This window comes from Cyprinus carpio, chromosome A19 (assembly GCF_018340385.1).
Source record: "Cyprinus carpio isolate SPL01 chromosome A19, ASM1834038v1, whole genome shotgun sequence".
In the NCBI taxonomy this organism is placed as follows: domain Eukaryota; kingdom Metazoa; phylum Chordata; class Actinopteri; order Cypriniformes; family Cyprinidae; genus Cyprinus; species Cyprinus carpio.
The window spans coordinates 12289574-12315576 of record NC_056590.1 but is presented as its reverse complement, the minus strand read 5'-3'; the positions used below and the strand labels follow the sequence as shown (position 1 = coordinate 12315576).

General features: G+C 37.0%; 3 protein-coding genes across 4 annotated transcripts; 2 read left to right on the top strand and 1 right to left on the bottom strand.

Annotated features, from left to right (window-relative positions):
- The first annotated feature begins 10786 nt into the window (after positions 1 to 10786).
- Positions 10787 to 15009, top strand: LOC109079328 (interferon-inducible GTPase 5-like). 2 transcript variants are annotated; one of them, XM_042776528.1, is made up of 4 exons: positions 10787 to 10948; positions 11271 to 11369; positions 12651 to 13218; positions 13437 to 15009. In XM_042776528.1, the coding sequence occupies exons 3-4, from the start codon at positions 12651 to 12653 to the stop codon at positions 14063 to 14065; spliced, it is 1197 nt and encodes a 398-aa protein (XP_042632462.1). In that variant the 5' UTR covers positions 10787 to 10948; positions 11271 to 11369; the 3' UTR covers positions 14066 to 15009. The 2 variants fall into 2 exon arrangements, with proteins under 2 accessions (XP_042632462.1, XP_042632461.1); XM_042776527.1 differs by having other exon boundaries at positions 10812 to 10948; positions 11189 to 11369.
- A 1146-nt stretch (positions 15010 to 16155) lies between these two features.
- On the top strand, positions 16156 to 18525 carry LOC109107021 (translocon-associated protein subunit beta-like). The gene is made up of 6 exons (XM_019120295.2): positions 16156 to 16311; positions 16906 to 17063; positions 17219 to 17317; positions 17597 to 17705; positions 17892 to 17969; positions 18069 to 18525. Exons 2-6 carry the CDS (start codon positions 16906 to 16908, stop codon positions 18177 to 18179), a joined length of 555 nt encoding a protein of 184 aa, XP_018975840.1. The 5' UTR covers positions 16156 to 16311; the 3' UTR covers positions 18180 to 18525.
- si:ch73-109i22.2 (SH2 domain-containing protein 2A) lies at positions 18404 to 24661 on the bottom strand. Its single transcript, XM_019120283.2, has 9 exons — positions 24518 to 24661; positions 23372 to 23574; positions 22538 to 22713; positions 22301 to 22390; positions 21011 to 21188; positions 20636 to 20908; positions 19647 to 19980; positions 19294 to 19442; positions 18404 to 19197 (listed from the first exon to the last, which is right to left on the bottom strand). The coding sequence occupies exons 1-9, from the start codon at positions 24543 to 24545 to the stop codon at positions 19036 to 19038; spliced, it is 1593 nt and encodes a 530-aa protein (XP_018975828.1). The 5' UTR covers positions 24546 to 24661; the 3' UTR covers positions 18404 to 19035.
- Positions 24662 to 26003: the final 1342 nt, after the last annotated feature.

The window sequence follows — 26003 nt, the reverse complement described above, 5'->3', positions numbered from 1 at the left end:
TTCGAAAACAGTTTTTTTAAAAGGAATTGTCTCTATTTTAATATAAAATACTGCCATTGAAAAGTAATACATTTACTTTTTGCATAAATATTAATTAGTACCGTGAAATTTTCTCAAAATACAAAATAATAAAATAAATAAAAAATATTATTGAACAAAAATACATTGCTTTTACTGAAAAAAAAATATTTACATTTCAGGTGTTCTGTCACTTTTGACCATAAACAAAAGTGTAGACAATACCAGAGTGTTAAGAAAGGAGATAACTATCAAAAAGTTATTTCACCTTATATAATAAAGTTAAAAACATAGGCAGTACTTAAAGTTCATTCACGTTGAGGCAGGGCCATCCTTGGTGGGGTGCAACTGGTGTGGCCCCACCAGGCCCCGCACTTGAGGGGACCCCACAGCGAACAGACCAAGTGAATGACCGTTCTAAAAGTGATTCCAAGGATATCGTTCCTGGTATGTGGATTTCCCTAAATACTCATAAAATTAGAACAATTATTTTTAGTTTTCGCACATGCATTCGTCATCGTGCACAGTGGGGGCACACCGACTAAAATTATCACGTGACCAATCTAGTCCGATTCCTGAACGAATGACTCTTATGAATCGGTTCTTTCTAACGAATCAAACACTACCGTCGAAGAAATGAAACACTCTTGTTAGTCAATTATTTTTAGTTAATTAAAAAACATACACCGAAGTTCAATTCTAGAACATGTCTCTATTCGCTGATTCTTTTTCATGTATTAAATACTAGCATGTAGCGCATCCAGTGTAGTTTGATTCACAAATGAATGATCTGAGTCGGTTCTCTTGAATCAGACAACTTACAACTAACAGTGAGTTTTAATATTAACTATATGAAAATGTGCAGTATTTTATAAAAAAAAATGAATGAAATGCATAACCATATTTTCTCCTTCTAGCCAATAGATCTCAGTCAGGATGGAAATGAGGCTGTGAGGATAGAAGTACAGTGTGTTCGGTGGATTGTACTGCTAATAACATTGCCATGTTCAGCTGAAAAACTTTCAATAGACAAAAACTCCATAAAACAGTTTTGAAAGTTGTGAGTTGAAGAAAACTATGTGATCTCTGACCTTCAGTGCATGCCATTACAAAGACTATAACCCTATCCCTCGCAGCCTACGTGTTAAATTCAGTGTCTAATCTGATGAAGGTCTACAATAATGTAAGGTGAACCACAACACTGTGAAGGACACATTCTGTGTGTAAGTGATATGGCCTCATATTCTCCTCTCTTTGAACTGAAATTCCCATTACATTCCACCACGGGTAGCCTACCTTCTGTCCATGTATTACAGCACATGAGACCTACATTACATCTGATGATTTATCATATTGTCTGGTAATCAGGTTACATCTTCTAAACATCTGCCATCTCTCTGAAATTGCTGTACAGTACAGAATCCATCTGAGGCTTTCATCGCTTCCAGAAGCTGAAGTGTCACACAGCGGAGACCAGAAAATCAGTTCCAGGAGCGATGGACACTGGGTGTTGACAGGATCAGAGCAGGAGGGTTTGCTTGGGATTACATAACCATCTCATGAAACGTGGCCCTCGGCCAAACCTGGTGGGACACGCCTCTGGAATTCCAGGAGAAGCGGTTATAAGATGGTCCTATGGGACTGATACTCAACACTGAGATTGCACAATTCTGATGGAGACAGCATCTCTTCTGCCTGGTGAAGCCTCATATAGACAAGATATTTGAAGATGTTTTCATGGAGTATTGATTATTTATTATTATTTATTTATTTTTATATTGTTATTAGTATTTCAAAATGAACATTTTCTGGACTGAAGCAACTTAGATTAACTTTATTATTAGTCTGTCATACTGTTATAAAATTACAAGCAATCAGAGTTTCATCTTAGGTTTTGGTCCTATAACTAACAGCACCAAATAGCACATTTTTGCTGAGTTTTGGACCTCTGAATAAAAGGAAGGTGTTTTTTTTTTCTTTTCAAGTATGAACACCATTTCATGTCTATATCATACTGTCCATGTTAAAAAAAAACAGCATATGCTGGTAAGGTATGTTTTGAACCATGGCTGCTGGTCTGTGGTGGTTTAAGTTGGTTTAAGTTGGTCTTAAGCTGGTCATTAGCTGGTTTAAACTGGTCATGTGCTGGTGTGGTCCTAAGCTGTTCCTAAGCAACTAGCTCCTGTTCAGGACCATCTTAGGACCAGCACATGACCAGCTTAAACCAGCTCAATCTAGCAGCCATGCTTTGAAACATACCATTCCTGTTTTTTTTCAACAGGGCATAAAATCCTGACAGATGGCTGTAAACATTATACAAACATAAAACATATATGCAAACTTTTTTAGATTTTCTTTTGATTTTGTCTAATAGGTCAGTAAACTGTTTCATTTTAAAATTATTTTTTACTTTTTTTGGGGGGAAAAAAAATGAGTCTGATCGTCTATGTTTGTCATAAAAATGGCTTTTCAGTGCTAAAATGGCAGTATCCATTTTGTCTTTGGAGATCACAGAAAATAGTTAATTGAATAGTATTATCAGTGGTATCGATCTAAGAAATAACTGGTCTTGGTATTGGATTGAAAATAAAATGTGGTTTTACTCATCTGAAACATAAAGAGTGAAAGTTCCCACTGAAAATGGTTTAACCACATAAACACACTCATTTCCTACACTGGGAAGCCACGTTATGTAAAAATTCCACTGGTTACTTTGACAAATGTTTGGAGGATACAGATGTTTTGTGGACCTGGTTCTCTTTTTCTCTTCCGCAGCAATCAGAAAAAACCTTTAGTGAGTGACTTTCAGTATTACCGCAGATGAGAGCCACACTTAACATCCCCTATAAACACAAATTACACATTAGCCATGCTTAAGGGTCTGACAAGAAAACATTTGCACTACCCTAACTTTCTCAAATACGTGGACTGGTAAGCCACAAAGGGCTGTGCATTACCAGAGCTATTCAAGTTATTTGGGGTGGTCGGTGACCCAGAGGGATTTGTGTCAGCATCTTGGATGTTATGGAATGAAACATAACCAAGAGTGTTGCTATGTGTTACTAGCAACAGCTGTTACAAAGGGCAGCCTTTAGCCAAATACTGGCATGCTGATAAAATGTGCTTCTGTGGATTAAGTAGTTGCTAAATTTTGCTAGTAAGGTTTTCAACTAATCTTTTCATTCTAGTTTGTGAAAAGTACTTGAAATACTTGGTCCTTTCAAACACTGAAAAAAAAAATGTTTCATTCATCCATTTAAAAAAAATTTAGGTTAATAGTTCACATCTTTATTTTTAACTTGAGCCAATGAAAAATAACTTGCCCTAGGCTTTTCTTGTGCCTGGCTGTCTTTGTGTTTGGTGCTCTGTAGGGCTGACCAAATGGCAAAAGTTCAAAAAGGAAATGGCTTGGATGTGAGGGATCCAGAGTGATTTTCTGAGCCCCTTTCCTCACTCTGGATATATACAGTTCTTGAAGAATGGGCAGGGGAGCAAAAATAATCCTTTCAGCAGTCCAAACCATCCTCTGTAGTCTTCTGATGTCTGATTTTGTAGCTGAGCCAAACCAGACAGTTATTGAAGTGCATAGGACAGACTCAATAATGGCTGAGTAGAACCGTGTGAGCAGCTCCTGTGGCAGGTTAAACTTCCTCAGCTGGCTAATGATGTACAACCTTACCTGGGCCTTTTTAACAATGGAGTCAATGTGATTGTCCCACTTCAGGTCCTGACGGATTGTGGTTCCCAAGAACCTGAATGACTCTACTGCAGCCACAGTGCTGTTCAGTGAGTGGGGGGAGTGCTGGGGGGTCCAAAATCATATCCACAGTTTGAGTGTGTTGAGTGCCAAGGTTATTAAGACTGCACCAGAAATCCAGCTGCTTAACCTCTTGTCTGTAAGCAGACTCGTCACTGTCCTGGATGAGGTCAGTGACTGTAGTGTCATCAGGAAACTTCAGAAGCTAGACAGAGAGGTCAGTAGAGGTGCAGTCGTTGGTGTACAGGGAGAAGAGCAGTGGGGAGAGAAAGCATCCCTGAGGGGCACCAGTGCTGATGGTGCGGGTGTTTGACATGAGTTTCCCCAGTCTCACTAGCTGTTGCCTATCTGTCAGAAAGCTGGTGATCCACTGACAGATGGAGCTAGGAACAGAGATCTAGGTTAGTTTGGTCTGAAGGAGTGTTAGGATGATGGTGTTTAAGGCCAAACTGAAGTCCACAAACAGGATCCTCACATAAGTCCCTGGTTTGTCCAGATGCTGCAGGGTGAAGTGTAGTCCCATGTTGTCTGCATCATCCACTGACCTGTTTGCTCTGTAATCAAACTACAAGGGGTCCAGTGAGGTCCTTCAAATAAGCCAACACCAGTTTCTCAAAGGACTTAATGACCACAGATGTTAAGGCAACAGGTCTGTAGTCATTCAGTCCTGTGATTTGGGGTTTCTTAAAAATGGGGATGATGGTGGAGCATTTGAAGCAAGCTGGGACTTCGCACAGCTCCAGTGACATTTTTAACACCTTATAAAACATATTCGCCAACAAGAAATCACAATTTCTTAGACAGGCTGGTGAAACATGTCTGGGCCTGGTGCTTTCTTCTTCTTTTGTTTCCTGAAGATGTGACATCATCTTCACTGAAGATGTGACATCATCTTCACTGATCCAAAGTGCAGGAGGTGGGGGAGGGGAGTTGATGGGGGTGTTAATGTTGTATAGAGAGATGGTCAGGACGGGTGTGGGGTGTCAGACCGGCAGTTTAAAATCTACAGTAAAACTCATTCAGCAAGTTGTTGATTTGCCTCAGTGCTGGGGAATGGCGTCTTGTAGTTTATAATGTCTATCAGGCCTTTCCACACTGAAACAAGCTTGTAATGCCACAGTCCTACAGTCCTAACTACAGGCTTAGCAGATTTAAGTTTTGCCTGTATATTGGGAGAAGATGAACCAGACAGTGATCAGAGACTCCTTAAGCTGCTCTGGGAATGGAGCGATATGCATCATTTACTGACGTGACATACATACAGCCAAGTATGGTGACCCATACTCGGAATTCGTGCTCTGCTTTTAACCCATCCAAAGTGCACACACACAGCAGTGAACACACACCCAGAGCAGTGGGCAGCCATTTATGCTGCGGCACCCGGGGAGCATTTGGGGGTTCGGTGCCTTGCTCAAGGGCACCTCAGTCGTGGTATTGAAGGTGGAGAGAGCGCTGTACATTCACTCTCCCCACCTACAATTCCTGCCGGCCCGAGACTCGAACTCACAACCTTTGGATTGCAAGTCCAAATCTCTAACCGTTAGGCCACGACTTCCCCCTTGTGGTGTAGCAGTGGTCCAAAATATTTTTTGTCTCTGGTGGGGCATGTAATGTGTTGTTTTAATGTTGGGAGTTCACGTGTGAGGTTTACTTTATTAAAGTCCTGAGAATGATTAGTCCAGATGTTGTTGTTCTGTGTCTGTGATCTGATCAACCAGCTGTTGTAGCGCAGTGCTCACTTGCGCTTGCAGAGGAATGTAAACTAACCAGAATAACAGCCCTGGGGGTTAAAGGGTTAATTTACACAAAAATGAAAAATTGTCCATGTTTTACTCACCCTCGAAGCATCCTAGATGTATGTGACTTTCTTCTTTCAGACGAATCCAATCGGAGTTATAATTATAATTGTCCTGGCCCCTCCAAGCCTTTCAATGGGGGTAAGAAAATATGGCAGAAGATGCACTGTCTGTATTGATGGTAAATTTGTTGAAATTAATGAAATGATTATGTTTTATTTTAAACTATCTGAGTTGCATGTTACTGATTCAGTCCTTCAAATATGTAATAAAAACAAAAAAGCAAAAACACACCTGAAGTGCATTGTTTATTTATCATTTTGTAGAAGTAATGAAAAATATTGCTGTATTTTTCATAGAAAAGGTACATCTTTGTTCTGACCAAAGTGATCTGAATGCACCATTTAATTATGCACCAGTAAACTTAAGCAGAAAGGTGATTAGCTGTAAAGATTCAATGCTGCCCACAATCAAAAGGTAATGCAAGCATGTACCACTGTTTTTAATCAGAATCTTTAAGGGCCTAATATAATCTCTATGTTCAAGTTTTAATTAAACATTAGTAATCAGAAGGACTTGGATGCAAGTTAGTGAGTAACACTAACTGTTCTGCAGCTTAAAATCCCATATTACTGTGTGCTGACACACAAAGAGGTTTCTATCTGGTTTCTGGCCACCAGCTCCAGACTGATCGCTCTCCAAAATTCTTCCCCCTCCACTAAAGTTTATGGGCTTAAAAATGTGCGCTGTACGGTGTTTCCTCCAAGATACAAGACTACTTGGAATCCGTTAGGAGATCAAAGTATTTTTAGCCGTTCAACTAATCCACAGAACATGATCTTTCACTCTCTAATAACTTGAAATTCTTCTCATTCCTGTTGGTGTCTGGCAGAGAGAAACTCAGGAGGCTTCAAACCCACATTGTTCTCGTGCTCGGGGCGTGAGGCCTGCAGAAATGGAGAGCTAAACGTCCGAGGCCAGTGTTTGACTTGGCTTGTGAAAGGGAGACACTGCACCACCCTGCCTGCCATCTGGCTAAACTGGGCCTTTAAGAATAGAGTACTAAGAAACACAAGAACACCATCACTGTTTTTCTGACAGGACTGTAAAATAACAATGCACTTTCTCTTGCACCTGCAAGTCATTTCACAACTCTGCTGAAAAAGATGCCATAAAAAAGAGAGACTTGTGCAATAATCAGTACAGGAATTTAATTTTCACCCAAAAGGAAATTCCTCCATGTATTACGGTCTCCAAGACTAATTTTTCGCTGGTGACATGTTATCCATCTTTGAAGTTTCACAATGAGGGTTTATGGTAAGCTTTGTTGGAGTTCTGGCTGTTATTTTATATGTTTAATCCAAGCCAAGTAATCATATTTATCACTGGACATATATAACTTCTCATAAACTTTGTAAGCATATTTCATTTTTGCATCATCTAGATACTCCTAGAAATGTCATTATGAATATTTTTATTTATAAATCATATATACGTTTTATTTATTTGTTTGTTTGCCAGAGATAGTCTCCAGCATCCTTTGTAGGACAAGTGATTTGGCAAATGGATGGATGATTATTTTTAATATTATTACTAAAATTAATTCATTAGATGCAATTATAGACAGACCAAGTGTGAACATTTAGTATTTTTCTCCAAGCAATAAATAATACTAATATTTATAATAAATACTACAAATGATTATTCTTATAAAAAATTAAACAGTTGTTGCAGTGCACTTGCTAAACAGCAACAATCAGAAGGTTTGAGAAGAAAATCACTTCCCATAAATTCACCAAAAAATACAAAATGACTATTTTAACCAACTGAAACTAATGGCTAATATCACATTCTGTCCATTCATCAAGTAAATCTCTAGTTTGAGAAAATTTGTTTATAAATTGTGTGACCTAGATGTCTGATTTGTACATATCTGCCACAAACAAATGTCATACGTCCAGAAACTCTTCAGCTGGTGATTTCACACAAGAAGTTTCCCGTTCCTTCCCCACAGCTCACTCAGAGGTTATCGGCAAGTGAATAAGTGTGACTTTGCATGAACTCTCTCACGTCATTCACATAAGCACAGGATAGAAGGTTATCACCTGTTATTTCCTTGTTCTTCACCACCAACTCTTGTTGTGCCTGATCCTTTGGCCTGGTGTGCTGACCAACTCTGACACATCCTGTATGCCACATCATTCAATGAGCACACATTAACAACACAAAGTTATATAAGACATATATCTGACTAACAATACATTTCATTTAAAAAAAAAAATGCTGCAAATCTATATGATAATATACATACATACATACATTATATATATATATATATATATATATATATATATATACACACACACATATATAAGTGTGTGTGTGTGTGTGTGTGTGTGTGTGTATATATATATATATATATATATATATATAAATAACAGTGTGCTTGTGTGTTTGGGTGTGTGTATGTGTATTATATTTAAACTATTATTATCCACCTGCAAATTCATTGTGTGCATTTGTATTGGTAGGTTAATTGCAGCTGCTCCAGCAAATGTAACTGATCTTTCTGAGATGTATAAGATGTCCTGATGTTACGTGTGTCATGCAGCACACGTAGCTGGGAAATAGTGCTGAGGTAGGACAGAACATTCTAAAGAGCTAGACGTGTCTTTCTCGGAACACAGTGTACAGATGCATGTGTGTGCTTGTGTAAATGAGAGAGAGCTTTCAAAAGTTGTTTTAGTGAGATATCTATCCCCAACAATCCCTTAACACTCCCTAAACAAAAGCTATAGGTTTCAGAATAAAACTCACAACAGTTAAAACGACAGAGGTTCGGTAAACAGAAATGCCAGATAAGGACTATGCTGATGAAACTACACTTGATTATAATTTCCCCGTTCCACTCCTTGTTCTTCCCGTCATCTGAAGTGAAATGCGTCATACTATCAACGGCAGGACAGATGGTTGGAATTCAGTCAGCGTTAAGAAAAACCTCCTTCCTGAAAGGTAACAAAACAGAGATAAAGATGTGTTTGTCTGTATAAGTTAAATATTCTCCAGGAACTGGATGTCACAGTGTTTTAATGGGTGTCATACTGTCCTTTTCATTCACACAGCCATTTAAAACTGGATGTCTAAAGTAGTTTTAATGGGTGTCATACTGTCCTTTTCATTCACACAGCCATTTAACCATATCATTTAATGTAATCTATAGAGGGTATTGCCTACACACTGGTCAGCCCCCGTTGTATTAGAAACCTTTTACATAATCTGGTTTCTTTAACTTGTAGCCTACATTATCTCCTGAGGCCAGAGCATATAAAGCAGACAGCAAATAGGCCTATATGTTGTGCAAATAGATCTAGATCTCACTATGATGTTTATCTTGGCATAAAACGGTCACATCTGTTTCACAGTTATCTTTTAATGAGGTAGTCACGGGTTCTGACCCCATTTCTCCTGCCTCACACTAATTTAATTTCAGACTCTCCATTTAACAGAAGCTTTTCAGTAAAGGTCATTGTGTCATCATTGCTGTAAATGCAACACCACCTGAGCCTACTAAAACGTCACTGCAAAATGCAGTCAAAGCACCGTTTAGACAGGCGGTCACAAAAAAAGAGTAATGCGACAGAGACCTCTGGTGGAAAGTTTAGGCATATTCATGACTTCTAGAAGCAATGCGTCGCCACGCACACTTTGATTTACATATTTATAAGCTTGATGTATAGGGAAACTATGTATCTAGCAACTGTGTAGAAAATTAAATGCACTGTTTATTTATTTGGAATCTTTATAAACATTTCGTAACACATGACTAGCAACTGTGCTTTCTGCTGTCAAATACATGGTGAAAATGTTATGTAACAATATCTCTACAGCAATATAATTTTGATTTAAGGCCAATGGAGGAAGTAAAAAACAATATTTGTAATGGTCATTTTGCATATAAGCCCAAGATAAATAAATAAATAAAACTTAAATGGTGCAAATTATATAGGGGATATTTCAAGTTAAATTTAAAACAAATGTAGTTTTGTGTATTTTTGCGACTTTGGAGCCCCCTACAGTTAACATCCATGCACTACAGTTCACTATCATTTAATCCAAGGGTGAAAAACTCAATTCCTGGTGAGCCTCAGCCACTGAGTTTAGATTCAACTCTAATTAAACACACATGATCCAACTAATCAAGTATTTCAGACTTATTTGAAAACTACATGGTATGTGCGTTGGAATAAAACTTTGCAGGCAGCATTTTTGCACGAAGGCAACTCATGAAACTGATTTCAGACAGGCTTCTGAGGCAGAGTATCAGTTTAATGATCTACAGCAAAATATAGAGAAGCTTTGGTGATAACTAAGTGAATATTTCATTACTGCAATATTAATTTCTCGCTAGAAATGACATCAAAAGTGGAAAACGTTGATCAAAAACATACATTTACACACAGAATGACCACGACTGCAACTTTCAGACGCCATCTTTAAATTTTAGCTTAGCTGTCACAGAATGAAACACACAGGATTGTGGGATATCAAAGGCAGTGAAGGATACATCTATGCTGCCTTCAAAAATCGGCCAGATGAAGGCATCTCAGGAGACAGGAACTGAAGCTAACACTGGACGTGCCTTGATGCCTTCCTACCTTGGAATGCGTCCTCCGAAAGCAACATTTTTTCGGATGCAGCCAGCATGAGTCTCTATCACCTGACAAGCTGAATAAACCATGCTAAAATTCATTCATAAAATTCACTCAGAAATTTTTTCCATGTTTTAATAAAAATCTAGGGTTTTTTAATAAAACGATTCATAAGCATATCTCCAGTAGCCTATGTTTTGTTTGTTATAAAGAAACTTTATACCTCGGTAGTGCAACTCACTCGTCAGAATCCTCGGAAAACTTCGACAGTTAGTTAAACCGACTCATTCGGTTCTTTTTGAGTCGGATCTGCTACTTCGACTGTGCGTCCTGCGTCATCAACCTGGATAAAGTTCGCTTCAGTTCGATTTTGTGAACAGGTGTTCTGACGAATAATACTAACCGGCTCAAAAGAACGATTCGTTCAAGAATCGAAGTTCGAACTATAACACGAATCTCGTAATAAAGGGCATGGGCCTACTTGCTGTTCCTGGTTGTGTTCATGTTGTGTTGATCTTAATTAGTAAATGTTGTAAATGATCAGATATCAAATGAAAAGAACTATGGTAAATGTGTCCCTCTTGAGTCATCACTGTTGATTAATGGCAGCGAAAGTGAAAGCATTTCTTGGGTGGAGCGCGCTCTGCTTTTCGGTTCAGCATTATAATTTCAGATCATATGCTGTAGGGGTAGCTATTCTTGATTTGTGGATTGCTCAGAAGAATTTGGTAAGAAACATTCAGGCTGCTTGTCTCCATTGTGATGCATTTGTACTCTTCTGGTTGTACTGCAATAATCAGATTTTCTGGAAGCCATCGACTTGAAACAATATTTCATAATATCAACATGGATCTAAATAAAACCTTATGTGTGAGCCGACAGAATACATACGATTATCGACTGTAAATGTATTTAGCAAATCTCTTTAACTACTGATGCATTTGTCAATTTTTCTTCTTTTTTAACAGACAAATCTAACTTTGAAAATGCCGAACGAATCAAGTTTCACGTTATAATTTAGTTATGTGCTTCAAATTTCTATTCGTACAGCAGTGAATTTCATATATGTGAAGCAAATACGGAGCTTCTTCTCTTGGTCCATTAATTCTTCCAGCGTCTCGTGCTCGGAAAGCTCGTGGATCGAAGAAGGTAAGATTTCTGTTTTATTATAATGTGTCCACTGGTTTTATTCAGAATAAATGGAATAATTCAAGGATCGCAATAGCAAACATTTATTTTGAAATAGGTTAATATCTGGCACAGCGGGGCATTAAAACGTTTTTTTTAAACGGAAACGGTGGTGAGTTGAACATCCTGTTCTGATGACACAAAAGTTGCAACTATGGCAGCTGAGAAGGACATTCTTTGTGTTCTTTTTGAAGTATTTTCAGATGAAATCGTTATAAATACGTGTTTAATACTGCAAAATAGGCTCGATGTTACAGTCACTGCCCTTGTCGCCCAGAATAAAAGAGACCGAGACTGTGTTTTGATTTATATGACCTTATTATATTTATTGTGAGTATTAGACTTATCATTATTGCTGATCACTGTTGTTGTGCTATGATATTGTAATATTTACCATTATATAATCAGAGGAGTATAGAAAAGTTTGTGAAAGTGTCATTCCATAATACAAAAGCAAAATATATAAATTAAATATGTATTCTATTTTTATGTTACATTAATCAGTGTCTAGCACACCTTCCTAATGAAAGGATATGGACCAGAAGACATTGCAATTACTAAATGATATTTAGAAAGACTTAAAGAAGTTCCAGATATATACTTGTGCTCTTATTATTTAAGTTATTTTGCCTTTAATGTAAATAAACATGTGCAAACAATATACTTGCTCTTGTGAATTTATTTTGATGTTTATTACCTTTACATACAAGTTCCCACTTTATATAGCAGTATGTGCATCTGTGGTATACAACAGCCATAGCAAGGTTTGTGTCAGCTTATTTACAACATTAGGCATATAGAAACTTCTACTATGACTTTCCTTGGAGCCATTGTGCAAGCTGTCTCTTTAATACTGTGTGGTTTATATACATGTTTCTGCTGATTGGGCTCACATTTTTGACACACCCACCAAACAAGAGAAAACAGATCTCAAACCCCGTTGCACACCGTTTCCAGGAAGCATGTCATTCAACCCAGAAAACGTAGCAAAACGTTGAACTTGAATGTGCCCATGGAGTGTCAAAGGTCTTTATGATTTCACATTGACTACAAACTATTTAAAATATTGCCACAGTAATAACTGACATAAAAAGTGGATATAAAAACATAAAAAGTGGATAGGGTAAATCATTTTTACAAAACTTAAAATCTATGTATAATTTATGAATTCATAAGAAACGTCTAAAATAATAATGCATTTATAAGGCCTTTTTATAAGACAGTTGATGTTTCTTTTTTTAGATGGCTACATTTGAAGATTATTGCATAATAACCCAGGAGGACTTGGAGGATATTAAAGACACCATATCTTCTCAGGATCTCCCATCAGCGATAAGCATGATCAAAGAATACCTCAAACAGCAGGATCTTGTAGAACTTAACATTGGTGTGACGGGAGAGTCTGGCTCTGGAAAGTCCACGTTTGTCAATGCATTCAGGGGTTTAGGAGATGAAGAAGAGGGCTCTGCTAAAACCGGCCCAGTAGAAACAACTATGGTGCCTGAGGTTTACCTTCACCCAAAATACAAAAATGTGAAAGTGTGGGATCTTCCTGGCATTGGAACACCAAACTTTAAAGCTGATGAGTACCTTAAACTGGTTCAGTTTGAACGCTATGATTTTTTCATCATCATTGCTTCAGATCGGTTCAGAGAGTGCCACACTCAGCTGGCCACAGAGATCATGAGAATGAAGAAGAGGTTTTATTTTGTTCGTTGCAAGACTGACTTGAGCATTGAGGCTGAAAAGAGAAAGAAAAACTTTGACCTGAAAAAGACACTGGATATCATCAGAGAGGACTGTGAAAAGGGTTGGTTCATTCAGCATGAAATTGCAATGTTTTGACAAACACAATTATCGTTACATTTTTGAGGTTGTCATTAACATTATGCTTTATTGTGGATATATATTTGGATATTAATATACATGATTGTAGAATTAATGATAATAGGCATTTTTGTATATGAATAATACAATAATCCTTTGTTAATGATTACATAATTCAAAATAACTTTTTCATTTTTGTAGGTTTGAGAAAGATCGGTATAGATGATCCTGCCGTGTTCCTGATTTCTGGATGGGAGTTTGGAAAGTATGATTCAAATGTTCTGCAGGAGAGGATGGAGAAGGAGCTTCCACAGCATAAGAGACATGTGCTGATGTTGGCTTTGCCGAATATCACACTGGAGATTAATGAGAAAAAGAAGAAAGCTCTAGAGCAGGACATCGGAAAAGTTGCTTTCCTGTCTGCCTGTGTGGCTGCTGTTCCTGTTCTTGGTCTTTCAATTGCTGTGGATTTATCCATCATAGCACACGAGATAGAGAAGTACTGCAACACCTTTGGTCTTGACAAGGAGTCTTTGGAGAAGCTCTGTGAAAGATATGGGAAGAGAATAGAGACTGTTGAGGGTCTGATTAAGTCAGCTTGGTATAAAGGAATATGCACAGGTTCAATCGCAACCATACTAAGAGACATATCCTGTCTGATAACAGAAGATGCTGTTGAGTCTGTTGTTAGGTTTATGCCACTTTTAGGCTCTGTGGCGGCAGGAGCAATGTCCTATTGGGCTGTGTCAACGATGCTGAAGAGTGCTCTGAATGACGTAGCAGAAGATGCCAGGAATGTGCTAATCGGTTTGCTGGAGACTGAAGTGTAATCAGAAAGATTTACTGTACCAGCTATTTAAAGTGGTCAGAAGGTTTATAAAACTCTATACTTAAATGTTCATTCTTTTGGAAAGAACAAAATAGTCCTGGCACATTTTATACACAGAATTTTAATATACAATTATGGTAAATATTTGTTATATTGATTTTTGATTTAAATGAGTGATCTAAGAAAAGCAATACTAGATACTAAATAATAAATCAATACCAAAAATGCAGCCTCAAAAGATAATTTAATTAAAAAGTACTTTAAGAGCACAGCATGAAACTGCAGTAACAAATGTGTTGCTTGTTTTCGAGCATAAATATATAAACATAAACAGCACTTCTCAGTATTTTCTACTCAGTAAAACTTGATACAAAAAGTAATACAATTAGGCCTGTTTAACTGTTAATTAATTACTAATATTCAATACAAGAAGTGCAATCTTCCCATAAAAAGTAACATTACACACTACATAATAAGTGGCAGATCTAGTTTGCGTTTACAATCCATGACTTAATGCACAGATCTATTTTGCTTTACTGTATCACGTTTTGTCCCATCCATAGCTATGGTTATCACTATCATCACAGTTTCAGATTCAGTCCATTTAAATAGGGTTGTTATGAAAGCCCGTTTCCACAGTTTAATGAAGAACAAAAAAAAGGTAATTGCACGTTTTTTTATCTCGCATCTGTGAGTTTATATCTCAGAATTGCAGGATTTAAACTCGCAACTGTGAGAATAAAATCAGACTTGCCAGATACAAACTCTTAAGTCTGACTCTTGGGGCCACGGGGGCCCTAAGCAGCTGCATAGTTCGCTTATGCTTTGGGCCGCTCCAAATGCAAACGCACAGATTACCCAACATTGGTTACACTGTAATGACAGTGAAATGACCCAGCAGCTGAGGTAGACTACAGAAAAACTATGGGTTAAAAAATTATAAAATACCCAGCACCTGGGTATTAATATATTAAAATATTAAACCCAATAAAATGACCCAACAGGCTGAACTCAGCATTTTTTTACAGTGAAAGTGGGTTACCCCCAAAAACACTGCCATGAAAAAAAATGGTATGAAAATGTCTTGCAAGACACCTTCTCCCAAAGATCCGGGAACAATTTGGTGATGATCTGTGCTTTTTCTAGCATGATGGAGCACCATGTCACAAGAAGGCAAGAGCATAGACAATAAAAGAAATGGACACAGCGACCCCATTGGAACTCAATTGAGACAAGTGAAGCCCATTTTTAGCGATTTTTAGCACTTCCGTTTCTGACGCGCAGACTCAAACTAAGCTTGATGACGTCAGCAAGCTGCCTGACAGTTGTAAATCTTCTAGTAGCTGTGCGTGCAAAATGCCATCGTTAATCTTGCAGAGACGGCGAGCTTGAGCGGGGAGTTCTTTGGCGTGAGTGAGCAGGAGTAAGTATTCTGATTAATTATTTTGTATAGTATTTTAAAATGTAACGCCAGTACGCCATATCTCTTGACGTCTCCCCGATTGCCTGCGAGCTTCTCCTCCTGTCTGTACGGTAATTCTCTCTACTGTGCGACAGAGAGTCGAGTGGTTATGACGCAATCGTTAGCCTATTTTTACAAAAACTGTTTCTACGGGGCCATAATGTAACATAGAAGGTAATGGAGCCCTTTATACATTTGTCGTGTATCTTTAGAAATAAATAATGGACAAATGGAGTCTTTAAACGCCTCAGATGTAAAGTTATTCGCTGTCAAAGTGACGCCAAAATGAATGGGAGTCAATGGGATGCTAACGCAAGTGAAGTTCTGCTACAAGATGGCGGCACGCGGCCGACTTCAACTTCCGGTCGACTTCCTTGCCCCCTGGGCAAGAGTGATAATAAGTGCTTCAGAGATCATATTGAAATCCGTAGCCAGGCAACTCCCAATCCCACAGAGAACCTGTGGGAAGTCCTGGACAAGCAGAAGCCCACAAATTGAGATCAACTGCAAGCGTTAATAAGTTAAAAATGGATTGCATTGGTCAGGATTTGGACAAAAAGCCAAGGTCTTCATTGAAGTCAAAATCTTACATACAGCACCTTTAAGTGTCAATAACAGTCTTCGTTGCCTTCTAAGAAGTTATCATCCGAAGCAGTAGGTGGCGCTGTGGGGTTTAGAGTGTTTCCGTTCACACAGTGGACACGTCATGCTAGCGGAACACTAAAATCATCTGCTCGTGTGATCAACTGGCTTCCTAATTTTGAGGTTCAAGCCGACGGACGAAGGTAAAGTGCCTGCTAAATATATATATGTATATATTTTATTGAAAGTATGGTGAGAATGACGCATTTAAACATGAGGTTTGTATGTGTTTGTGTATACGTAAACCGTCGACTTTGTATAATCTAAAATGAACGTGAAATGTGATCGTAGTTTGTCGCATTTAACATTACTTTATAGATACTAGATTAATTGATATTAGTCTTTCAATGCATGTTTTAGTATACTGCATTAAATATAGTTAATTATGCTCTGGAAAAAAATTACGCTGAAATTATGTTCTTGTGTTGTACACGTAAGCAAACAAAATCAACCTTTTGAAGTATATCGAGAGTCGTAATTTTACATTAAGTAAATGTGTATTTTAAAAGGTGCATTATAGAACTGTAAACTGTAAACACGAGCCTTTTATTGGAAAATGGACTCATTCATTCATTGCTGAATTTTTTTATTTTTAAATCAAGTGGCTTCAAATGTGTATCCACCAGATCATACGCTTGTGTTTTCCAGCACTGGAGATAACGTTTTTGTAGTGGTTTCATTTTTCCTAACAAGTTGAGATTCATTATATTCATTAAAAACGGCATTTCATCCCACAGATGAGGCTGCTCTGTATATTTGCTCTGGTTGCTGTGGTGGGTCTGGTGGCAGGAGAAGAAGGGGCTCGTCTGTTGGCCTCGAAGTCCCTGCTTAACCGATATGCTGTAGAGGGACGAGACCTTACCCTGCAGTACAACATCTACAATGTGGGCACCAGGTATTGTTCTCTCTGAATTTAACCAAATAAGTTTAAGGACTGATAAAGGGCTTTGTGTTATGTTTAAACCTCATATACATTAAGTAGCTGATGGGAGCCTTTCTAATCTAGTTTATTATTGTTTAACGTTTTTCCTCCTTTTTGCCACTTTCCAGTGCTGCGCTAGAGGTTGAGCTGTCCGATGACTCGTTCCCCCCTGAAGATTTCGGCATTGTCTCTGGAATGCTCAATGTGAAATGGGATCGTATTGCTCCGTATCCTCATTCATTAAGCAATAGTTGTCCCAGATACAGGCAACATACACACATATATATGTGTATATGTGTGTGTGTTTTTACATTGTTTAGGGGCATTCTAAGTCCACTGTGGATTCGCATCCTTGTTTAAACTGTGTAATCCTGTTTAATCTTAAATCAATCACTTTTGTCTTTACTGATAGCACTTAACATCATCAGTACTGTATCAGACAGTCAGCATGCTTTATTTACTTTGTTCTTCAGTAGATTATGTTCCTTAACTCTTCCTCTCTTCAGTGCTAGTAATGTTTCTCACACAGTTGTTCTGCGGCCTCTGAAAGCTGGATACTTCAACTTCACCTCTGCTTCTGTTAGTTATCTGGCTCAGGAGGGTGGACAGGTTGTGGTAAGTGGAGTCCTGCGATATCTTTCATGTACATAGTCAGTATAAGGAACTTTTTTTTTTTTTTTTTTTCTGTGCATCGTTTAGCCCTTATATATTAAATTTTGCACAATGTTTTATTATTGCAATATATGTAAATGTAGTTATTGGCTGTTAGCTAAGCCTTTTCTTGTTCTTTGCATCTCAAAGGTTGGTTACACAAGTGCTCCAGGTCAGGGAGGCATCCTGGCCCAAAGAGAGTTTGACAGACGCTTTTCTCCACATTATGTAAGTGCTTTAATATGGAAAATGGTGTAAAATGCTCTTTAATGTATCATAGCCTGTGCAGTTATATTTAAATCTAATCTCTGTTTTTCCATTTAAAAGTTGGACTGGGCAGCTTTTGGTGTCATGACCCTTCCCTCCATTGGCATCCCTCTGCTCTTGTGGTACACCAGCAAGAGGAAGTACGACTCACAGAAGAGCAAAAAGAACTGAGTTATCTAATACAGGATAAAAACAGATCAGGGATCATTGTGGGAATGGAAGTGCATTATGGTTGGTGGGAGTTGAGAATTTTGTTTTTGAATAAATTACCCATATTGGGGTAAATGGTCAGTGAATTAATCTTTTAAGTGAGTTTGGTCTTCAATAAGCATCAAGTAGGAGGATCACCAACTGCTTCTGACATTAAAGTGGCATTTCCAGGGTGGCTTCAGGTGCACCATTTTATTTGTTTTATTTTTTATTTTTGCAATGCTTGTCAAATGCTAAACAGAACTGTACAGTCCTTCATGATCAGTGCGGGGCTTGTTTGTGGAAATAAAAGAGGGATTTATAGAGATCCTCTCATTGTGTGTCTGCTTTCTTGTTCTGTGATGTTCTTCTCATGTAGTGATTAGTGCATTCTTAGTCCTTTATGGTAATATCATCTTTCTATCAGCTAAGTAATGCAATAAAAAAAAAACTAGTTCTATTATGGTCTATCAAACGTTGTTTGAAGCTATCAATTTACTGAAACAAACAAAATCAGTGGCTTTTAAGCTAAATAAATATATTTAATTATAAGTGGTTATTTAATTATGAAATTATTTGCTGTGCAATTACAAATTGAAAAATAAAATCCAGATTAAATTTAAATGATAAACAGATAAACATGCCTACAACCTCCATGGGGAGGTCACTATTAACAAGCCTTATAAATGTATATACAGGTTATATAATGTATGCAATGTTATGTTATAGTACATATATGTATCATCCTAATATTTATTACTATGCTGTTTTTAAACTTATACAGAGTGTTTATAAAGGAAATACTTTTTTGGTGAATTCGGAGCTCTATATCGTGAGGTCAGCGTTTGGGTTTTGGTGGGGGAAGACACGCTCTAGAGCTGGTTGGTCTTTCTGGAATTTGCTCATAAATGGAGCTGGAGGAAGCATTCAGATTGGGCTGCTCTGAATGATGAAAACCAGAGTGTTGAGGTTGAGTCATCATTGGGGACACACCAAAACTCGAGGGAAAAATCATAAAATGTAGCATTTTTATAACAGGCTGAGCACCATGTACTACACAGAATATCACTCATAAAATCTTCTCATGGATATTTACCTGCCCAGTGAGCTCTGGTCGTAAAGGACCATGAGCAGATCTTGGGGGTGGTCTAAGAGGAAGACTAGGCACAGGTCTTGGTACAGCATAGGCTTCTTGGGCACCCTTGATGTTCACCTCAGAATACAGATGATTCTTTGGAAGGTTCACTGAAGAAAAGGTCAAAACAACAAATAATGTACCAAATAAGCATGTATATGTTTTATATACTATATATTATTTTAGTGACCCTGTTAAATGCATGGTTCTTTTTAAACCAATTTAAATCATTCTTATATTTTAACTCCAGACAGGAAACGTTAAAAACTAGTAAATCCTTAGCGAGTTTGATGCTTGTTTTCCTCATTTCTAACCTTCCTCCGCTGCTGCCGCCTGTCTCCTCCACCCCACGGCATAGCAGTCAATCTCTTCTGGATGACTGCGTATGTGTGGAGTTTCTTCATAAGTGTGCAAGGGCTCCATTTTCCAGTATTTTGGGTCTGCTGTTGTATTAAAGTCTGGGATGGATGGAGTGGTAACGGCTGCTGTCACTCCCTGGAGGTCAGGGTGGGCACTGAAATTGGGGGTATTTTCTGATACTGCTCTGGGGGGTTTGTTAACTCGAGCATACGGGACATCCACAGGAGAAGCTTGATCCCCTGGTAGATTAAGATTTGAGGGTCTTTCAGCAACCTCAGAACTGCCATACTAGAGGGAGGAAAAGTAGTATTAAAGAAGTATGTCCTGTTAGTGTATAATATTTATAATATGGCATTAAACACTTAAATAAAAAAGTCTTTACTAACTTTACCCTTACGAAAATTAACCCTACACAATTTTTTTTTTTTTTTACCATTTGCATAACCACAGTTTTACTACCATGGTTAAACTATTGTTAGTGTAGCAAAACCATGGTTTAATTGTGGTTACCCTGGTTTAACTATTGTTACCATATTTTTTGGTTTGTAGTAAAACCATGGTTAATTTTCGTAGGGATAAACTTTGTGTAGTTTGATTTGATGGCACAAGGCAGTAGGAGCTTTGTCTAGAAATGATGTTATCTAGTAAATGTGAGCTGTTTTTGGCATTAGATAACTTCCCTTTAGAAGTATTAATTAAAAGAATCAGTTGCTTAGGGATTCGGATTAGCCGCCTTGTTTTTGATTCACTCAAATTAATCGATTCAAACGAATCATTTTGTGTTCAATTAAAAACAAAGATGATATTCTTGTCCACAGATATGACTTTGAAATAAGGCTTGATTTTTAATCAGTTTCATTATCCCTCAAAGTTTAATACAAGAAATGTCAGAGAAAATAAAATTGATTTTGCTTTTTGCTTTCATTATCTGTAATTTACTTACTTCTAACCCAGGAGGCGCTGTTTCAGTTCCATACTTGCTTTCTGGCAGTGAGTGAGTCTTTTTAAATGGCTTTCTCACAGCTGCATACTGCACAGACTCTTCTGTAGCAGAAGTGGTCTGTTTGGAGGGGTTTGTGGGTAATGAGTTCAGAACAGCTGGACCTATAGCCATGGGCAGTTTTGTCTGCTCCTCTTCATCTATTGCTGCTCCATTTCTCTCTTCTTCCCCGTTCTTTACCCTCCACGAATTAATTTCTGCAAACCCCTCATCAGGCTAGATAACAAGAAAAAAAGATATGATATAAAGTGAGATATAATATCTCCCTTTCTGTATTAAAAATCATAAAGATTTGCTAGGGGAAAAATGTTTGTGTACCTGCATGCAAGGCACAGTCAACATCTCATTAAAGGGCCCCACAGGATTATGGGTGTAGTAGCTGATTAGGTCGTCCAGGCTTCCATGACGGCTGTGTTCTCCAGCAATTAGATATACACTACCAGGTGATCCACAATCCTCCTCTTCAATTATGAAATGACGACACCGGTCTTCTCCTCTAGGATTTTTAATGAATTTGTTATTTAGTGAGTGAGATTACGGATTTTGAAAATATGTGCAATGACACCAAAATGTAGCTGAACACACTGCATAAATTAAATGCCATTACATTACATTACAAAACATCTTACTTCTATAAGATATACTAGTATTTGGGATAAAACAAGTAAAGTTTTCCAAAAAGTACTGCAATTGCAAAAATGGCTCATTAAATGGAAGTTATTTTTGAGAAAAGGCCCAACATTGTTTGTGTGCAGATGACACTTGATTTGATATTTTGTTGTACACAACAATTAACAGGCTGTCTGTCGGTCACATTTTTGACTCTCCATCTGTGTGATGAAGGTGACTCTTCCTACAGCTTACATTGGCATGCCACTAGGTTAAGAGATGTGTCTGTCTTTGAGTTATTTAAATCATTTACTTTACTGATTTGTTTAAACACTGACTCGATCAGGAAAAAAAAGACTGTTTTATTGAATCAATCACACAACCAATTTGTATGAACTCTGATACATTCATAAACAAAACATCACTACTGTATGTCGCACACTGGTCGATTTTGCTTATTAAATTTTTGTATACTGAACAATTTTTTAATCCAACACAATCACATTTTTAAGGCCCATTTACACCAAGGATGATACCTGTAACAACACATTTTTATACAGTTTTAAAAAGTTTTAAAATATGAGAATAGGGAAGATAACAGTAATGCAGAACAATATGTTTTGAATCCACCTTAAAGGGATACTCGACCCCAAAAATGAAAATTTTGTCATTAATCACTTACCCCCATGCCATTCCAAAGCCGTAAAAGCTCCATTCATCGAGCTTTTACGGGTTTGGAATGACATGGGGGTAAATGATTAATGACAAAATTTTCATTTTGGGGTCGGGTATCCCTTTAAAGAGCTCAAGCATTTAAAGTGGCAGGTGACAAAACTGCAGCACACACTTCACGCATCATAAACAGAACATTATCTTGAATTGGTGTGGACACTAATTGTCCTAGTTATCTTTAACGTTATCATTTTTAGTATGAACATAAGAATGTCACTTTAATAATTTTGTGGGTGTGTGTGTGTATGTGTGTTCAAAATAAAGTACCTGTAAGACAGCACAAAGCCGATCTTTGACTCGCTGAGCCTCAACAGGAAACTGCCTTGTGGCTTATCCTGCAGCAGCTGTTCCGCTTCCCTGAGAGAGTGAGAAAGACAGGTTGTGTGAAAATGGAAACCAAATATATGTATTTGACACTGTTTCACATCTGCATTTGTGCAGCTTTGCTTGTGCACCTGTTTTTTCTGATATGTTTTTGGAAGAATATTTAGATGTGGCTGTAACCTGCGTGTAGCAAAACCATGGAGCCAGCAGGGGAGAGGCTGTCCGGGCCTGTGCAGCCGAGGCAGCTGCGTTCTTTCAAACCACAGCAGAGTGTGAGCGCGCAGAGATGGAGTCAGAGCCTCCAGGGGCCTCACGGGCCCCAAAACCAGAGCAGGATCTATTCGCTTCACTGTCATCTTTAACATACAGAATCCAAGTAGGATGTCATTTAGATATAATTTAAGTACATTTTAAAATATTACAATGTAAAATGTTTTCATGGTTATACTAGTAGGCTACCTTGTAAATATAAACTACAAAAATCTCATAATGAACATAAACATGGAAATAGACTTGAGTATTAAAAAAAAAAAAAAAAGAAGTACTATTTTAAGATCATTTGACAAATTAAAATCAGCTTGAGGTGATTTTGAAAATGACTTCAAAAGCCCCCAGAAGTTAGGATTATTTCAGAATACTTAAAAACATTTTATATAATAAATTTGGCCTGAAAATTAAAAGCTTTGTCAGTTTTTACTTTGATGTTGGTCGAACTGACCAACCTGCTATTTCTTTACTTCAAAAGGCTCTTTAGAGAGAATGTAGAACAGGTGAACCACTGATAGAAGTGTTTTTGTTTTGTGGAAATTGTAGCGTATGCACATTTTAACTTTGTGGACATTAGAAGGTATTTCAACCGATTATATTGTATAATAATAAAATATATATATACTGTATATGTGTATAATCATACTATCATACAGGCTTAAGGTAGTTTAATTAACAATTATTTGAATTCAATATTCTGAAGACTTTTAAAGTCATGGTTACACATCTAAAACTTGACATATTCACCTCATTTTCCTTCTGATGTCCCTGGTTTAATTGCTCTATCCCTTGTTGTGCTGTGGGACGACACTTTATGCTCCGTCGGGGTTTTACAGGAGGTTTCTTGGTTGTGGGATGATTCTCTGGAGCTACAGATGGACGGGGTTTTGGTCTCGGGTAATGGACAGGAAGAGTGCTCAATCGCTCATCTTTCTGCTGAGATTCAGCATCTGTACAGAAATAAAATGAATCGTCCTAAATTTGATCGTTAAAGCAGACAGTATTGAAGAGTTTATCAATAGTAAATGAAAGATGGATGTGATTTAATTTGTTCAAATGATTATCTTATAATGCCCTCAACCTTCGATCTATTATTTGCCTTTTGAATGTATTTATCTTTAAATACTTTCAGATGTTTAATATTAACTTTTAGAAGTGAGAATCTAAATATCAGATACAACATCAGTGTGCAAGATTTATCAGTTGAGATACAGTTAGAATCACACCAGAGTCAGGCTCAAAATAACCCTCAACGGAAATGTCATGTTCTCCACAAGCACGTCAGCAACACAGAACATTCTAGATACCAAAAACAATCAACAAAATAATAATGTTACAAATATTAAAGCCTCTGTGTAACACTAATGCTGTGTTGAAAGATTATGTTAGAGCCATGCAGTCAGAATCACTTCATGTGTCTGAGAATTATAAGGAGTAGATTATCATGTAGATTTTTATTGTCATTTTATACTACACAAAGTCTAGGACATTTCTGTTTTTTAATCTATAACTCTCAATACTATATTAATGCTAGATTGCCTATAATCTATTTTAACACATTAAAACAAAATAAGCACAGCTTGAGCACCATATAGCTTCATTCTGACAGTAAATAAAACATGAAAAATATATTTACTTTCACAAAATGATAAATTAAATAAGTATAACCGTGTCAAAATAACAGCTATCTGACATTCTAAAAAAATATGGACATTTTAAGATTTTAAAAGAAAGCATTTTCAGTCGTCAGTGTACCGTCAGGAGAAGCAAGTAAACACAACTTATCTTAAAACCATCAGGTTGTGGTTTGTTCATTTTTTGTAATAAAACAGTTGATTTCTACCTTAGAAAGAATTATTATGTAAGTTCAAAAGGTGTTGAGAGATAGCTGACCTTTAATATTTTGGTAGTCAAACTCCATGCTCAAGTGCAAGATGTAAAATGTTACCTCTTCCTATCTGTTCTTGAGTGTTTCTGCCTCATCCTGTTTAAATGCATGTGTGAGTGAGAGAGAAAGAGAGCGGAAAAGGTCACAGGCAAAGAACTGCTAGTGATTGTGTGCAGATTTCATTTTTAAACTTCTTGTGAAATATTCAGCGGATGTACTAACTCTCAAATAAACAACCTAACAATTTACATTGATTTTCAAAATTTGCAGTGCACTGGAAAAAATGATTAGTGTAGAAACCAAATAACATCAGAAATTGCTAGTAAATTTCACAAACAATTACAAAGAAACAGAAAGTAACACATTGAATTAAATGTGAGCTTTTGAAGTAGAAAAACTGAAATGTTATTTTCTTTTAAAACATATTACAATAATCGTTTATTTACAACTTTAATTTTTTTTTTTTTTACAGTGTGCCACAATTTATGGATTTTTTAAATAATTTGAACTACAACTAAACAACTAACAAATTCTTTAAAACAAAAGCTTTGAAAGGATATGCATTAACTTAACTTGCAAAAAAATGATATGTAAAAGTGGAGGTACTCTTAACATGATTCACTTTTTAATCATAATATTATGTTACTGCAGTTTTACTGAGTTTCTGTAGAAACTCTTTTTTTTATGTTTTTTTAACAAAACTCATGTTGTTTAAAACTATCTGTAGAATGTTTCCCTCTTCAACACAAATTGTAAAGATCTACATTTGTATCTATGTATCCTGTATCTATGTGCATGTGCTTTTTATGTATGTTTATTTTTAAGTACAGTGAGAGTGTTGTTAAAGTGAGAGAGAAAGAGTGAGTGTGTGTGTGAGAGAGAGAGAGAGAGAGAGAGAGAAAAGAGGCAGTTGTGTCACATGACTTGCTCACCACACAGGATGAGAAGGAACGACCACAATGAACAAGAGAGGTGAGAAAAATAGAAATAGATGACAAAAGAGGTATACAAATGGTAAGCAAAGTACTGTGCCCATTACCCACAAGCTTTACTTTAACATTTCTATATAATGTATTGGTATACACAATGAGATTTTTTCTTTGTCTTTCTTCCTCGCTTTTTGTTTCTGTATTTTATTTAGGTCCATATTTTTATAGTGTTATTATGATGCTATTATTAAAATTATTATTAAAATAACATGTTATTTTTGTGAACTCATATCTTTAGTCCAAAATAATTCTCAAATTAATTCTCATTTAACAACATGTTTTACTTTTGTGTCCATTGTCTTTTATTTATTTATTTATTCTCTTTCCAAAATAATTACCTCCACTAGAAAGCACCTCCACTAGATGGCGCACGTACGTTAACATTCAGAATGAAATTCGGCACGAGACAGGAATAAAAATTACCTGTCATTCGTTGGACTTGACAATAGCTACTAATAAGTCATGCATACCAGACAATATACAACGGTTTTATTTAGAGTGA

Excerpts from the sequence above, each read along its gene's own strand:
- LOC109079328 (XM_042776528.1), top strand. The coding sequence starts at position 12,651 with ATGGCTACATTTGAAGATTATTGCATAATAACCCAGGAGGACTTGGAG. Across the intron at positions 13,219-13,436 it reads CAGAGAGGACTGTGAAAAGG|GTTTGAGAAAGATCGGTATA; the intron begins GTTGGTTCATTC and ends TCATTTTTGTAG.
- LOC109107021 (XM_019120295.2), top strand. The coding sequence starts at position 16,906 with ATGAGGCTGCTCTGTATATTTGCTCTGGTTGCTGTGGTGGGTCTGGTG. Across the intron at positions 17,318-17,596 it reads AAATGGGATCGTATTGCTCC|TGCTAGTAATGTTTCTCACA; the intron begins GTATCCTCATTC and ends TCCTCTCTTCAG. Across the intron at positions 17,706-17,891 it reads AGGAGGGTGGACAGGTTGTG|GTTGGTTACACAAGTGCTCC; the intron begins GTAAGTGGAGTC and ends TGCATCTCAAAG.
- si:ch73-109i22.2 (XM_019120283.2), bottom strand. The coding sequence starts at position 24,545 with ATGGAGTTTGACTACCAAAATATTAAAG. Across the intron at positions 23,575-24,517 it reads TGACTACCAAAATATTAAAG|ATGCTGAATCTCAGCAGAAA; the intron begins GTCAGCTATCTC and ends ATTTCTGTACAG. Across the intron at positions 22,391-22,537 it reads CATGGTTTTGCTACACGCAG|GGAAGCGGAACAGCTGCTGC; the intron begins GTTACAGCCACA and ends TCACTCTCTCAG.